A 16,780-nucleotide genomic window follows, 5' to 3' on the forward strand; every position below is an offset into this window, starting at 1 on the left:
TGCACAGCACTACGTTTGACAAAAGTCAAAAACCCTACACCAACTGCCAAACTGTTGTTATCACCTGTTGGCTGGTGATAACTTGGAATAGTTTCGCAGCCACAGGAACGTAGTATTCTCTGAGTCAACCATGATCTCTTCAATACGCTAAAGTATTTAGAGTCAAATGTGAAGTCGGCGGTCTAACACGTAAGACTTGGCTGAAACTGGGTCATGCGACAGCAGCAAACCTACAGCAGAGTGGCTGAAAAAGGATCAAGGTGTTGCAATGGGATCTTAAGAGATTTGTACATAGGCACATGCAGGCAAACCTTTATAAAGACAAAGATCCTCCACAACAATGATGAAGTCACACAGAAAATAGTTACTTCAGGATAATACTTTTTAAAGTTGTTCTAAAAGCTGCTGAATCATGGCGTGTAATTAGTTTTCACACTCCTGCATTTCGGCTTAGTTTTTGTTAAATAAATAACGACACAGTGCAACATGTCATGTTTTGTAGTTCATCTGAGGTTGTATTGACCTTATTTTAAGACCTGCTAAGGAGATTATTTTTATCCTGTCCTGATACATAAATTCTTTCCACTGAAAGAGGGTGCACCTTCTTTTTACCATGACTGTAGTACTTCATATAAAAGAGCATATTAATGTTTTCCCCCACCCCCATACAGTGACTGTTGTTTTGATGAGTACATTCTGTTCAACTAGGTAGAATATCAAACCAAAGGACAAGAGAAAAACAAAAAAAACAGTGTTTAAATTAAAAAGCATGCCTTTTTTTATTCTAGAATACATTGAAGTGGTGTTTTTATGATGTTACTGTAGGCACACCTTGCATGCTGCTTTGCTTCAGAGAAGAGACACTGCACAAGGCACTTTAAATCCTGCCTCTCTCTCAGCTTTGAGGCAGCACAAAAGGACATTGTTCCACTGAGGCTAATTACAAATAGAGGCCAATATGAACCACACAACCCCATACAGTGTTGCTTTTAGTACATTCAGAACTTTAAATAGAATCATATATTCATACACACACATCCCATTTCAGTAAAAATCATACTAGCTTGATATTTTTTACAGATCTGCTTCAACTGACTTGCTTAAATGCGCATTTTCTAAAACAACTGGCACATCTTTGAAAGGAGAAAACCTGATCAAGGGAAGGCTGACAGTCAAGATGATCACAGAGCCGAGCTAGGCAGAAAGAGGAAAACCTGCGTGTTCACATCAGCCGTTTCTAAGCATCATACCTGACTGTCTGAAGAACCTCATCATACTGTGAGATCTGTTGAACTGAATAAACCCTCCTAGAAGAAGGTGATGTTACACCAACAAGGGTAACAAGCTACCTGGCAGCATCAACTGTGTAATGCCTGAAGACACAAAAAGGTAGCTTAAAAATAGTTTCTCACTCCTAATTAAAGTACAGCTTTACAAGATGTATAATGCCAATTTCTTTCTTAAAGTTCGGTACCAGAATTGTTGTAGTGCATTGTTGGGATTTGTTTAAGAATATAAAAAAAAGGTAAAATGCAAAAAAAAAAAAAGTCACACAAGCAAAACAGTGCAGCACGGTGAAGTGCAGGTGAGGATACGACTGTACATCATTGCAGAGTGATGAGGGTGTGACATGACGGTAACAGGGCAATAACAGCTGGAAAACAACTTGGGTTTTTTCAGCTCCTGCGTGACTTTGAGTGCTGGATGAGCCACTGAAGTGTGATATCTGCAAATAAATGCATAAATAGAAATATGCAGGGTCAGATTTAGTACTGCAACAAAGAAATCAAACGATTGTAAGAAATAATGCCACAACTTACCAATGTTGTCTTTCTCTTTGCAGGAAATAGAGTAACAGCATATCTCCCTGTCCTGTATAGCTGACAGATTCCTAGAAAGGTAAAGAATAGTTATTTATATATAACCAATCCCTACATTTTAAGACAATTTAATTTAAAGTAAAGGTACATAGAGCAGATTTATTCCCCTTTCACCAGTCAGCCATACAAGCCCTGCAATGGCCCTAAAAGAAACCCAGGGGGCGTCCACACCACAGTTTGAAAATGACAGCGTTAAAGTAGTACTAGTAAGAGTCTCAGCACATTTTTGACAACTTGACAGGAGAGGAAACCAGTAAGATTACAGCTGGATATAAATAAAGACAGTTCCCCTTTACCAAGAGATATACATGAGAAAAGCATCCTAACGGTTCTTTAAAAAACAAAACGAGATGAAAAACTGCGAACACGTCTGATATTAAGAACCTACAATGCACTGATGAAAAGTTGAAATGCCTTCAAGATTTTTCCACTTACATTTTCTCAATGAGCTGCTTCTCGTCTAGTGCAGTGGGGAGATCCCTTTTGTTACCCAGTACCAAAACCTAAAAAAGGGCAGGTTAAATTTGAACTCTGAAACTCCAGTGGAGTAATCCAGAGAAGTCACACACAGATCTCTGTTACTGCTTCTGAAATCACACAAATATCTAAATTGGTTTAAGTGGAACACTTACGGGAATTCCTTGCAACTGAGGTTTGTCTAATAAATTATGAAGCTCATTTCTCGATGCCTCCACCTTTTCTCGATCTGCAGCGTCAACCATGTACCTTGACAAGATCAAAATCAAAATTAGTCATCATTTAACAACAATAGTGTTTGTTTTATGAAACAAAAGGTATGAAAGGCAGTCGGGGATACTCACACGATTGCATTAACTCCCCGACAGTAACGCTCCCACATGCTCCTGAACCTCGGCTGCCCTCCTATATCCCAGATCTACAGAATTAAGACCAAACCTTTAGATAACTTTTCCTAAAACCACTCTGGGGATGGGTTTTGTTTTACCAGTTAGATTAAAACTGAACCTTGATCGTGACATTTCCTTTAGTGACCTTCCTCATGTTGAACCCGACTGTAGGAATCATATCTTCACTGAAATGCCCAGACTGAAAGGAAAGACAAGTTTATCATTTATTAAAAGAAAAAAAAAAACAGTAATTTCAAATGCACATTTTACAACATCTGCACTATATAACCAAGTATAACAGCGCAACTGGTCACTCACATATGTACTGCATGTGTGCTGCACTGATTAACTTCCTTAAAAAAACAGGAGTCATATACATTAAGCTGTGTGCTTATAAGAAATGCATAGCAACATGCTGCATGGAAATACACGCTGCGGATTACAAATTAAGTGGCAGTTCTAAGAAACGTTTATAAGTTTTTACATTTAAACTTCAAGTGACCTTTAACAAGCAATTTATAACTTATGGTAGCTTATGAAAGCGTGACTGACATAACGGCATCCTAAGGTAAAACCACAGCTTTAATGTTTAACGTTTGTTTTTGATTCATTCATGAGGAATAATCCAATCATAAAAGTGTTTTCACTGAGTCTTTATTGCAAAGGAGGAAGGGACTATAAAAAGTAAAACATTCAAAGTTGACTCTAATTTGAGTATCATAAAAGAAAAAAATAAACAGAGTGAATCATTTTATTGAAATGACAATAAAATAAAACGTTTAGGTTTTTTGTGATTGGCCTTTTGTTAATGCTTTGTGTAAACTGCAGTGGAAAGAAAATGTGTTTGTGTATGAAAAATCAGTGGAATTTCCCTTTTAAGTTCACAAGCTGCAGATATCCTTCTCCATGCTTCGTGAACCTGCACTGCCGGGTGCACGAACATTTCACAGCACATGACTCGCCAGAGTCACCTGACAAAGCTAAGTGGAAATGAGTGAACGGTCTTATGACTGAGAAAGGCGGAACCACCCCTGCATAACTACTCATGAACTCTATTGTTAGTGTCTGGTAGGGTATTTTTTTCATTTACTCAGCGTAAAGGAAGGGGAAGAGTACGTTCCAACCCCAAAAACCTTGATATCACCAGATAAGTGTGGGCACCAAAGAAAATTTCTATAGAGATGTCGTCTTCTTCGCAGTAAATGCCTGATAAAAATCTGTTTTTTTCAGCACGCATATAACCTCAGCACAATTCAGTGTTTCTTTTAAGTGTTTCAACTGTGCAAGTCGGAGTCTTTAGAAAGAATTACTTTCACTTTAACCTAATTTAATAAATATATTCTTTAAAAAAAAAAAAAAAATTTTCACAACTTCCAGTAGCCTGAGTGTTTGCGTAACAAAAAGGACCAACACATAAATATACAATGTATAAAACTGAGCTCACATAATAGTAGAATACCAATGTTGAATTAGTGGCCGTAGCAAATAAATGATTGAGAATTTTTTTGAAAGCAGAGGTTATACATCATCAATACACTGACTATCACCTAGTAAAACTGATTAAAAACATAAAAATACACCAGCCAGAAACCAGAATGCCAAGGTTTAGCAGAGGAAGTGCATACTTGTTTTTAACTCTGGCAGCGTAGATAAACATCTCAAGTGCACAAATGTTTTTAAGGAGCTTCCTCTAACATCCCGGCAACATATCTCTTTGAAAATTGATTACTCATCCATACTTTTGATAGCAACTGTTACATAAACACACACAAGATGCACATTAGACAAAAGTACAGAATGAATCCTGACTGATCTGAAGCTATTTCGTTTTAAGACGAAAGGCTGCACCAATCAGACCTTGCCTACACCAGATACATTTAATCTGATTGGTTATCTGACAGCTGATGGAGTAAAAGGCATGCCTGCCATCTGTTGCCACCCTCACTAGGGCCCCATATGTGAAACTAAAACAACCAAAGGTTAGGGGGGAAAAAGAAAGAAACCCATTTTAGCAATAATAAGGCAACCTGGATTGCCCCACCAGTCTTTGAGAAATAACTGCAAAGTTACATGAGAAACCAACACCCCTACCAAGAAGCTACAATCTGCTGTTGTGTTTTTGTGTCTTTTTTACATAAGTGCAAAAATGTCTTCTCCTTTTGTTTACGTGTGCTTGACTTAAGTGCAGTGTTAATCTAGTCCCTTTTTTAGATGTGTCATGGAAATCTGACACTGCTTTATAATCTCACATTTAAGCATTAATGCTACAGAAACTGAGAAGCTGACTTTTATAAATACAAGAAAATAAATATAAAAAATAAAGAAGATAACCCACCCAGACTCTGTTAGTTGTCCTCGTGATTTTGGAAACCAGTCGTGCCAAAAAGTGATTTGTGTGTTTATGTTTTTATGTGCAACATATTTGCTTATATTGGTAAAAAGGTTGGAGTCGGGATCATTTTCAAAGGGGTTATTTATTTAAAAGGAAGAAGAAGAAGACGAAGAAGAAGAAGAAATTACCTGTAGAATATGTTATGTTATAGATGAAATAAATATATGAAATAAAAAAGTTATTGTGGTACATTTTTCACTGCCCAATTCATTTACATTAGTTTAAACACTCGCAATTATTTTTTGGCAGATGATCTCCTTTGACAGGACACCTGTATAACACTGGTACAGGGGACCTGTACTACAATGACACATAAGTGATCGTTCCAGTTTGGCTGCACCGCTGTCAACAGTTACTGTCAGCGTGTTATTACGTTAACTTCCTGGTAACTAAAGCACTCCAGACAGCTTTTAACTCCTTCGTGTAAAACTATGTCAAATACTGCTTTTGAGCTTTGGAGTTTAGACCATAACACTGCATCCTAGTAGCCGGTAAGTTGCAAAACTAAACAGCTAAATATAAAACAGCAACTCCTCTTGACTGCGGTGTGTGTTATGGATGCTGGCTCCACCAACAGAGCAAAGCACACCCCAGAGAACCGGACAGTGTTTAGCCCACTTCTAGCTTAGTAACCTCTATGCAATTATGCGAGTTAAGGCTGTTAGCCGTATCCTAGCAAGGCGGCTAGTAGCAGCTGGAGACTTACAGCGATCACGTTTACAAATGTTGTTTTCCCCGAGTACTGCAGGCCGACCAGCGTCAACTCCATCTCCTCCTTCCAAAACAGAGACTTGATCCAGTCCAAAAGCCGGTTTATTAGTGCAAGCATCTTGAGGTCGGTGGTCAGCGCTCCCCTGATGGTGGTACCTGTTTCGTCTCCCTCCCTGTCAGATGTGCCGTTTTTCCAGTGGGGAAGCGAAGAGGGACAAAAGCAGCTGTCATATGACCGATCAGCCAAAACGTGCTCATCAGCGCCTCCGCAGGGACGCAGAAGAAGTGCACCCTTTGTGTAACGCCCACTGTTTGCGTTCTTTTTGTCAATAAGAACTTTTTATGAACAAAAAAACAACAGTCACACGTTTATTATAGCATATCCCGGCCTGCACGTCACAGCAACACTACAACAACCACTGCCACTGAAGGTGAGACATTGAATAATGTCACTTTTTATATATATATATATATATATATATATGCAATATGAAAATGAAGAACTATGATAACATATATTAAATAAATTATCTTAAAAACTAGAAACACAATTCACAACTCTAGTATTGCAGCATGATAACAGAAAAAATATATAAAAAATAATTAATATTTATAAAACAGTCATTATGCAGTTACAAAAGAAATATATATTCATAAAAGAAACAAACATGTGCTGTTGCAATTAATAGATATCCAGTTGGAGCTTGACTGTTAAAGACAGCTTTTGACAAACTTTAACAATGTTTTAAAAAGCAGTTCTTGTAACGACAAAATGTGTGCAGATTTTTCATTAATCATATAATAGATCAACAAAGGAAAAATGACTAAAACCATTTAATTTATTCTGATTACAATTTATCTGTTTTGCTATACTACAGAAACAAAATAAACCAACCAGATTTGCTTTCGTTTGTAGAATTTCTTTAACTCTACCTACCTAAAACATTCCCAACAGTGTGTTTATTTACAGTATAATAAGCATAAAAAACTTGTGTAGCTCATCTGTAACTCATGCCAGAAGGGCACAAACTGCAAGGCCCACCTCAGGGACGAACACATGTGTTACAGACCAAACTGTAATACCCCTGAATATTCAGCAAGAAATCATCTATTTCAAGTATAGACTTGAGATAAACTCATTACCACATCAAAGTGAGGTTTTAAATATGAATCCATACATATGTGTTTCTGCTTAAGTCATGCTAAAGATCAAAAGGAATCATCAAGTCTGTTCTACAAATGTTTTTCACTTTCCCTTCTAGATCCTGTGCACTGACGTCAAGCAAGATAATTTTTAGCATACTGGCTGTAATTGAACAGAGTTATAATATCATCTTAAAATAATGCTTTCTAGATCACAAATGTCACTGTCCTTGGATCCATCCTGGACAAACTGAAGCCCGCTCTCTTCCTTTGGTAGGTGAAAGTCACTGATGTTAGTAGGAACAGCCAGCATGGGTTTGTGGTCTAAAGCAGGGAGAGAATTATTACCATCAATGATTTAGTTGAAATATGACATTATTTCCTCGCTGCACACCTACGCATTCGATAATAAACATCACACATTTCATTGCTGCCACCCCCATTTTCCACTTCACTTCCACTTCATTTTTCATTTTCCAAGTCACAGGAGTTTTCTGATTTGATCACCAAAATGCAAAATTTTAGGCGAACAAAGGCAGATTTATTGTAAACATTTCACTCCTGTGAAATAGAAACATCAGAGAGGAGTCGATCCAAAGGAGAAGGTGTTGCTGCACGTAAAAACAATTGTTCATTAGTGACTTTCCATGTAACTAAAGTATAATACACTGAGCTCCATCCATTGCCTTACAGATGTTCTATAGTGCAATTTGTTTTAAACAAATAAGTGGCATAACCTTAATCACTTTTCATAGTGAGAAATGGCAGCAAGATAAGCAGACTTTGACGTTTTTGACAGAAGGACATCATGGCTAGAGTTTGACTATCCATCAGCTTTGTAACTGTATTAAAGGTTTTATCACAATATGCTCAACTTTTTTTCAAAAAAGTTATGTGACTTTTAAGACTAACCTTTAATTATTATTAACTTAATGAGAGGTTTGGTTATTTTAATATTCCCAAACCAGACTTAAAACATGTCCAGCTTAATTTAGGGGTTTTTTGCCCTGTAGTGGACACCATGCACACAAGGGTTTGAATGTCTTTAATGTAAGACACAACTCATCTATCCATCCATCCATCCATCCATTTTTCCTCTTGCTTATCCAAGAAGTGGGCACAGCTAACAGATATATTTATAAAAACTTCCCACTTTATAAACTACATTAATGCAACTGTTAATTTGTGCTACAGAATTTTTGTATTTATGTGTTTGACTAAATCTGCCTTAGAGGATTTCTAAAAAGAAGAAGAAGAAAAGGAGTGTCACATGTGCACAATTTAACTGAGTACATCCTGATTCTGCTCTTATAGGCTATCAGATTATATTCCAATGTAAATCAATATTTTTTCAGTAAACTGGCATATATATAGTACAGTGATGATCATAATATCACTATAGCATGATGTTCACTACAGTTGCATTTTCACTCCTGTCAAAGATGTTGTGAACTTGTGAGAAGTGTCCCTCTGGACAGACTTTGCAGGCAAATATTATAGTGTCCAGTAATTGACTACTATAGTAGTTGTAGTGCATTAAAGTTCTATAGCCAACTGCCACCGTGGGAATTTAGATGAGTCCTTTTATCTGATGATCTGCATTTGAATCTTTTTTTTCTACTGTTGATACGTCACAAAAATATATGAAAATAATTCTGGGAAGTTCCCCTTATGATGGTATTTTTTAAAAAGAGCAGTAGCAGTGATATTTAGGTTGAGTCACATCAATTTCTTCTGTTAATGAATACTTATTTTGATTGTTTAAATGCCACATGTGGTTTTCGGAAGGAAATCTGCCCATGCCAGTGATTCCACTTTGACATACTGATATGATTTTCCATGAACTTACTTGCTGTGTGAATCCTTAGGTACTTTATACATGTGTAGGACATGAACAGAAAGAGGCTGAGAGACAGCAAAATGACACTAATGCCAAGGATCACATGAATGACGTCTCCACCATCTTTGGGCCCTGGTGAAAAGTCAAATCATAGTTAAGTTTCTTGATTGCAGCATATTGTCACTATGTTCTGTTGTCGTGTATCACAAGTGTTACATGCTGAGCAATCAACAAATTACAGCCTGTGTCAATAAAATGTGTGAATATGTGTACATACCGGGTCTGTCACAAATTGAGTCGTGTGTCCTGTTCCCTGGAAACCTTTCAGGAAACCCCAGCACGCTGCACCTGTTTAGCACAAAGCTTTTACATCACTGGCATGTTCACAACTTCTTTTACTTATCACTGCGGCAGAAGCTGTTTAAATCGATCTTACTGTGTCAGTGGTTTGCAGTCATTCGTTTGCACATCGAAATATTGTTTTTCGCCACATATGGCTTCACACTGATACGAATATTCTATCACCCTTGCATTCGAGGAGACGACTGGAACAAAAGAAAGAAATACTATTTCAGTAAACATGAAAGATACTTTGGGGGGGACATTTGTGGTTATAGGGTGACAGATTTTGTCAGCTTTGGAGATCCTGTGATTTATCGTCAGTTTCCGCCGTGAGGTCAGTCATGAGTGTAGTGATGAGGTTTTATGAGTATATATCTGATGACATATAGTAAGGACTGCAGCTTAAGACAAAAGGGAACTGAGCATTCACTCTTTGCTAAACACTCTTGACATTATGAACAGCTCCTCCTTCACCTGATCAGTAGGCTCAGGTTGAACAGCAGATGTGGAATAAAATTACAAATTAAAAAAAATTCTTTCACATGGATCTTTTTGAATCATGTAATAATAAACATGTCTTGACTTTTAAGGGATTAGTCTAAATATCCACAATTACACAGATGCAATAGTCAAACCAGTGTTTGTGGCAGGATATATATTTTACTCGTAGCTGTAAAAACTCAAAATGTCCATTCTTACCTGTCCTTTTTGGTTTCTCTCCTGTGACGCATTTGTCTTTCACACAAGTCGAACAGATGCTGTTGGAGCACAGGAAACCAGCGGCACAACTACAGGTTGCATTTGTGGTTGATGTACATTTCACAGCATAATCTGTAGACAGACAAGAATTGAAACCACTGAATTCAACACAATATTGCATCTTTTGCTAGTTCTGGTAAATGCCTTCTCAGCTTCTCTCAACTTACGCTGACATGTCTGACATTTTTCACATCTGTCAAAGAGGTTGGGAAGTTGTGAGAAATGTCCGTCTGGACAGGCTTTGCAGGCAGTTTGTTGTCTGTCAGAGCAAAACTCTTCTACATAAGTGCCTTTAAAACCAGGAAAAAGTTAAAATCAGCGACTTTCAGTATTTTTCAGTATTCTTGAACGAAAAAGTTCAGCTTAAACACATAATCTGATCATTACATCAAACAGATCACTACTGTAATAATTAGATCAAACTAATCAAAACATTAGATTGAAAGACACTCATCTGATTTTTAAAAAAGTTTGTTTTTTATTACCTGGGGGACACTTGTTACAACACCGTCCACTCATCTGAGTCTGTTGATCACCGCAGCTTTTAACGCATCCTATAGTCCAAAAGGCCACAAATAATGCTATAAGTGCCATGGAGAGGTTCAAGTGAATCATTGTGTCCAGTGCTCTGTGTGCGCTTACAGGTTTTTATATCGGTGGCTGACGTCAGCATGACAGAGAGTGTGACTGTGTAGTCAGGAAGTGAAAGACCACTAGTAAATATAGATCACTTCACGAACACGCTAAACTGAAAAGAAATTTGCTTAGTTCAACTTTTTTTTAACTGCTGTAAATTTACCAGATTACTTGCTATTATATTTTATTTTATTGTACAATTGAACTGGATAAAGCTGTACTTCTAAGCTTATCTACAGTGAAGCTGTTGGATTTATCCAAAGCAGACAACATTTAATGCTTGTTGTCACCTCTAATATAAATCTTTCATCTAAGAGACTTTCCTTTAAAAGCATGTGTTGGAGGAGCTTGTTTTCGAACACATGCAAGAACGTCTCAAACACTCCTGAAATAATGTCACACTCTCACAAATGACAGGTGACAAATTTCATGTGACAGCCTCTTTGTGTTTATGACAGCTTCTTTCCTAGATTCCACTCCTCTGTGGTGCTCACTATGGCTGTACAATAGGTATACCTGTGTATTAGGTATACCTGTTAAATAGCTTGATGATGCAAATATCTAATCAGCCAATTAAACGGCAGCAACTCAATTTTGATACATAGACATGGTCAAGAAAACCTGGTGAAGTTCAAATCAAGCACCAGAATGTGTGAGAAAGGTCATTTAACTGACTTTGAACCTGAAATAGTTTTCGGAGCCTGACGGGTTGATCTGGGTATTTCAGAAACTTCTGATCTGCTGGGATTTTCCACACAACCATTTATAGGGTTGACAAATTTACAACCAAATTAAGAGCAACTCTGAAAGAACAACACATCCATTTTTGGACTATAGCAGCTGAAGATTACACCAGATGCTACTCTTCTCAGTTAAGAACAGAGGCTACAGTTCACAGGGGTTCACAAAAAGAAGATTGGAAAATCGTTACCTGGTCTGATGAGGCTTGATTCCTTCTGTATTGTTCAGATGGTACGGTCAGAATTCGGTGTAAACAACGTGAAAGGAATTATTCTGTCTTGTATCTACAGGTCAAGCTGGTGGTTATGCGATGTGCGGGGATTATGTTCTTGGCACACTTTGAGCCAAATACCAACTGAGCATAGTTTAAATGCCACAGCCATAGTGTTGCCGTAGTGTTGCTGCCTTTATAACCAGAGTGTACCCATCTTCTACTGGCTGCATCCTACGGGATGATTTGCCATGTCACAAAGCTCAGCTCATCTTAATCTAGTTTCTTGAGCATGACAATGAGTTTATTGTATCTTTGGTATATGATGGAGCAAAATTTATATTATGGATGTTCAGCTGACAAATAACCTGCAGGAGGTTTTCCACAGTCCTTCACTGTGGGGCCAGGCAACATGTGCACGGCAACTTAAACATATGGAGGAACAATATGTTTAGCAATGAGTCCAGATTTTGTCTATGGAAACTGGCTTGTATGATTAATGTGTAGAGAAGATGCAAAGAACACTATGCTGATTGTGCACATATAAAGTTTCCCTTTAGGTTTTTTTTTTTTTTTTTGGGGGGGGGGGGGGGGGGGGGATCACACTGATGTTGTAGAAAAGATGATGATGATGTAGAAATCTTTACAAAAAATAATAACTCACGAAAACTATATACTTGGCTTTATAGGTATAAAGTACAGAGCTTTGTTGCTTTCCTTTGTGCTTTCTCTCCAAAGGTGTTCATTAATTTTGCTTATTTATTATTAGTTTTTATATATAGTTTTTTTTCCCTATAGTATTTATCTAATGGTAATACATTTTACTGGATAAGATGTATGGGTCTTTAGTTCTATGCAAAGCCATACAATGGTATGGCTTGTAGACTAGAAGCCTATGAAGGTCTGCCACTTAACATCAGAGGCTGAAACCTCAGATTGCTGTCTGTGGGTATATATTTTCACGGACCGGCCTTTAAGGTGTCGCGGATAAATACAACAAAATAAAACTAGTACTGGTACCGAAAAAAAGAAGATTTATTCATAACACACGTGAAAAGACCCAGGAAAACCGAGTTAACGATAAAAACGATAACAAAATAACGCTGAAAACTGATAACGACCCTGAAAACCATACATTTCACACCTGAGCCTCAACTCTCACTGCCCGGTACCAAACGACTCACGGACCAGTACCGGTCCGAGGCCCGGGGGTTGGGGACCGCTGACTTAAGTGATCTGCACTTCATATCTTCCACTTTAACCCAGCTTTAACTGGTCATTCCAGCACAATGGTTATTGAATTTAACGATTTAAACTTCAAATATACATTACCTGTCAACATTTTTAGAATGCCCCAATGTTTCCAGTTTTGGTTCAGGGTGCCTCTCACTCTGTACAAGTCACCAACCCAGTATCCAGCAAAACAGCCACAGGCCATCACACTTCCTCGTCCATCTTTGACAGTTGATGCTACACACTGTGCAACCATCCTTTCACCTACTTGACGGCATACAAAGATCCTGCTTGATGAACTGAAGATTTCAAATTTTGATTCATCAGTCCATGATACCTTCTTCCCATCTTCAGCAGTCCAATGGTGGCGTTTCATGGCCCAGTCAAGCCTCTTTTTGTCTTATTCTGACGCTTTCTTGTTGCAACTCATCCTGTCAAACCTGCAGCTCGAAGTCTTCACAGTTGAAACTGAGACTTGCTTACTACAACCAGCTTTGGTCAAGTTACTTGAAAATAGTTATTAGAAACTACTTACTGATTACTTCTCCAAAAAAGTAATCCCGTTACTTTACTGATCACTTATTTTCAAAAGTATTTAGTTACTTTCTTACTTAATTACTTTTTAAAAGTATATGCAACATTCTCTGACTGGAAAAAATTTGTTTAACATTTAAACCTATTTTCTACCAAGTCCTGTTGTTCTTAAATCTTTTTTCACCTGTCTAGCAGGAGTGGGACGGGTGGAGGTTTGCCCTGTGCCACAGTGGTAATGTCAGTGGGGGATACAGGGGTTTCTCTGTGAATTTCACATTCCCATGCCAGCGTGATAGGTACTGTCTCAGATTTGAAGTTTTCAAAGTAGAAAAAAGTTTGTTCCCACGCTGAGTCTACAGTAGACGCTAATGTTTTTGTCGCCTTTTACAGAATCAAACACAAAGTAATGTCAGTACTTCCAAGCTTTAAACGCCGCATGGTCGTACTCTCTCCAACACTCCATATTATAGTTGCTCTACATACGTCTGGTGCTACCACGGACGTCGCACGCTCATGCATCATTGTCATGAGACGCTCTCACAAACAAAATCACAGTTTAGTAACGCAGTCATGCAGTGTGCTTACAGGAAAGTAACAGTAATCGAATTACTTTTTTGCAATAGTAATCCCTTACTTTACTCGTTACTTGGAAAAAGTAATCGGATTGCAGTAACACATACACATCTCTGACTGCGACCAATATTAATCCGTGCTTGAGGCTGTTATCGTATGAGCTGCCTATCAGTAACTCTCAGAAGCTTGTTCTCTGATTCAGTTGTGGTTTGGGGTCTGCTAGACCTCTTCCTGTCAGAGTTTGGCCCAATTTCTGAGTGCCTTTTTTTAGTAAAGGAAACAGTACTCACTGACGCTTAAAGTGTCATGACGGTCTGTCTCTCTTCTATTGTTAATTGCCTTTTTCTCGCCATTTTTGTAACAACACACTACTTTCTGCAGTACAATACTGTTCTGCTGATGCTCATGAGGGTATGGTACCACATTGTGTTCCAACACTGCTATCATGCATTTGGAACACCTGTAGGAATTAGTAGCACCAGCTTTCAAGGCTTGATCAACCTCCATTGCTGCAGAACAGCAGTTAACCCATTTTGTGTTCCCTGAAAACACAAAAAGGCCTTTTTGTATAATTCTGAAATGCACATTGTTTTTCAGTTTTGGGTAACCTTACTCTTTTTTCTTATCTCTGCCAGTTCATCACTTACCTTTTTTTTATCATTTCAAGCTAATCATTGGACTTGAATCACTTGAATTGCATTAAATAACTGGAAAAATTGGGGTGTTCTGAAAGATTTGACCGGTAGTGTATGTTAATCAAAACTCTTTTGTTGTCCAAGCACCTACTTGTCTGTCTTCTATGAGTCACTCAGCCTCTTTTCTCTGTTTTTTTTTTTTATTTGCTGTCACTCCCCCTCTTTCAGGCTGTCTGTCATTCAAGGTCATCTGTAAAGGTCTTATGCAAATTCTACAACCATCTGCTCACTCATCTTCACCTGTATTTATATGCCTGGTGCTGTAGTCACTATTTTCTCCCTTTTTCTCAGATTCTGCCCTGTAATATTGCTTCTCACTGGAGTCTAACTATCAAAATATGTAAATTTTACATTTTCTTACATGAACTTTGCACTCTCTGCTTTGTAAGTAATGTGTATCTGTCTGCATTTTTATTTCTGCATTTTTGTTCACTTATACTTACTTTTGAAAAAGATCACACATTACATATAATTGTTGGAGCAGATGAAAAATGTATATACAGTGCTCCCTCGCTATAATGCGGTTCACCTTTCGCAGCCTTGCTGTTTAATGGATTTTTTGTGCAATTTTGCACGCTTTTTTTTTTTTTTTTTACAGTGCATTGTGTTCTGTGTCCTGATTGGCTGTAGACCATTTTCAATCAGTATCCTCTGTGCCACGTCTCCTGTACAGTACAGAATGCGTTCAGCTTGTCAAATTTACATAAATCGTCGATCGCTAGCAGTGTGACTCTGATGTGCTGTACTATATGTTTCTAAGTTTTCTCCCCAACAAACACAATGTCGATGAAACGTTTTGCACCGTCAAAGGCACCTGCGGTAGCACCCAAAAGGCAGAGGAAGATGCTAACCATCGCACAGAAAGTTGGACTTCTGGACATGCCAAAAGAAGGTAGAAGTTACTGTATTTTACAGATTATAAGGCGCATTAAGCGAAACAAAACAGTCAGATAAGTCAAACTTTACTCAACTCATTCTTCTTGCTTCCTCCACTTCTGTACCATTGATTCATTAATGTAGAATTATCTCGCAGCTGCTCTATTCCCATGTTTTGGACCTGAAAACAAGGTTTGATCTTTGGTTTCATTCTATAATACTGGACTGATTTTTCTACAAAGGTTTGAACTTTGAGAGTGTTTAAACAATAGAGAAAAGTGTGAAAATGTTCATGCCTGTCTGAGAAAAGTGTATAAGGTGTGTAGTGAGGGGTTAAACAGCCTTAAAACATCTATAATAATTGTAAAAAAAAAAATAAAGCTGGCTACTTTGCGGATTTTACCTATCGCGAGTTATTTTTAGAACGTAACTCCCGTGATAAACGAGGGACCGCTGTAATGATATGGAAATTTTGGCGGGAAAAAACTATTTTTTACTTTTCTGATCTAGAATTGTTCAACATGTTCTTACAAGTGTACTAACTTAAATTGTATATATAATACAAAGCAACTAACAGAAGTAATAACAATATTTTATAGTTTTGTGCCTGGAAATCCCACAGCCCACAATGAGTGAGTATGATAATCCCTGCTGAAACCCAAAGGTGACCTCAGTGAACTCAAAAAAGTAAGGGATGACTAACGATGTACATGGTATGTACAGAAAAACAAGCGTGTGATTTTTTGCAGGGTTATTTTTGTAGCCTACATGTATATGTTGCAGGAGCACACAGTGCAAATGGATGATGATGTGAAGATTTTACTGTCGTTCTGTGACCTTTTAGTGACAGTACCTTAGGTTGCTTTTGTTGACGGGGAGTTTCCTGGCAAATCAAGAAGGTGCTTAAATTTTGTTAAATGAGCCACTTCATTTATTGTAATTAATAAGCCAAAGCGCCATACATGTGGCTTTCTCTAATCGGAGGATTTTTTTCCCCTTTGTTTAACATTAGGCATCATGCTGCTGCAGTAGTTACTGTGGTTTAGAAAAAGCACCTGAATGGGTTTTCTCCTGACACTCTAGCTTCCCCACCCCAGTCCAGAGACGTGACTGTCTCTCTCAGCTGGCCTTGCAAACACGCTGACTATCAATTTAATACTTTTTTCCTGACTAAAGTTTTGACGGACCATATTTGCAGAAGCTATGGGAGTACATCAGAAATGATCAAATTTAGTCATAAGAAGTAATTAATTAACCCTCTGATGCATATTGGTCACTGGAGTGGACAAGTCTATAACTTTATAAAATAAAAAACATATTTTTGGAAAAAAAGAGTTGAACATTTTTT

At 37.8% G+C, this 16,780-nt stretch overlaps 2 protein-coding genes across 2 annotated transcripts; both read right to left on the reverse strand.

Annotated features, from left to right (window-relative positions):
• Nucleotides 1–754: 754 nt before the first annotated feature.
• arl8ba (ADP-ribosylation factor-like 8Ba) lies at nucleotides 755–6,105 on the reverse strand. Its single transcript, XM_026167518.2, has 7 exons — nucleotides 5,845–6,105; nucleotides 2,865–2,945; nucleotides 2,702–2,775; nucleotides 2,513–2,606; nucleotides 2,316–2,383; nucleotides 1,821–1,891; nucleotides 755–1,726 (listed from the first exon to the last, which is right to left on the reverse strand). The coding sequence occupies exons 1-7, from the start codon at nucleotides 5,965–5,967 to the stop codon at nucleotides 1,677–1,679; spliced, it is 561 nt and encodes a 186-aa protein (XP_026023303.1). The 5' UTR covers nucleotides 5,968–6,105; the 3' UTR covers nucleotides 755–1,676.
• A 563-nt stretch (nucleotides 6,106–6,668) lies between these two features.
• Nucleotides 6,669–10,569, reverse strand: LOC113021677 (tumor necrosis factor receptor superfamily member 3-like). The gene is made up of 7 exons (XM_080301742.1): nucleotides 10,419–10,569; nucleotides 10,101–10,223; nucleotides 9,874–10,005; nucleotides 9,269–9,377; nucleotides 9,110–9,180; nucleotides 8,842–8,964; nucleotides 6,669–7,316 (listed from the first exon to the last, which is right to left on the reverse strand). Exons 1-7 carry the CDS (start codon nucleotides 10,546–10,548, stop codon nucleotides 7,180–7,182), a joined length of 825 nt encoding a protein of 274 aa, XP_080157868.1. The 5' UTR covers nucleotides 10,549–10,569; the 3' UTR covers nucleotides 6,669–7,179.
• Between the last annotated feature and the right edge of the window lie 6,211 nt (nucleotides 10,570–16,780).

This window comes from Astatotilapia calliptera, chromosome 5 (genome assembly GCF_964374335.1).
Source record: "Astatotilapia calliptera chromosome 5, fAstCal68.1, whole genome shotgun sequence".
In the NCBI taxonomy this organism is placed as follows: domain Eukaryota; kingdom Metazoa; phylum Chordata; class Actinopteri; order Cichliformes; family Cichlidae; genus Astatotilapia; species Astatotilapia calliptera.

Bases quoted from the DNA above. Each gene is read 5' to 3' on its own strand.
- arl8ba (XM_026167518.2), bottom strand. From the start codon at position 5,967: ATGCTTGCACTAATAAACCGGCTTTTGGACTGGATCAAGTCTCTGTTT. The intron at 2,946-5,844 runs GTAAGTCTCCAG...CTTTCCTTTCAG, and splicing joins CATTTGTAAACGTGATCGCT to TCTGGGCATTTCAGTGAAGA. The intron at 2,776-2,864 runs GTTCAGTTTTAA...TTAATTCTGTAG, and splicing joins AAGGAAATGTCACGATCAAG to ATCTGGGATATAGGAGGGCA.
- LOC113021677 (XM_080301742.1), bottom strand. From the start codon at position 10,548: ATGATTCACTTGAACCTCTCCATGGCACTTATAGCATTATTTGTGGCC. The intron at 10,006-10,100 runs GTAAGTTGAGAG...GTCTGTCTACAG, and splicing joins AAAATGTCAGACATGTCAGC to ATTATGCTGTGAAATGTACA. The intron at 7,317-8,841 runs GTAAGTTCATGG...TCCCTGCTTTAG, and splicing joins CCTAAGGATTCACACAGCAA to ACCACAAACCCATGCTGGCT.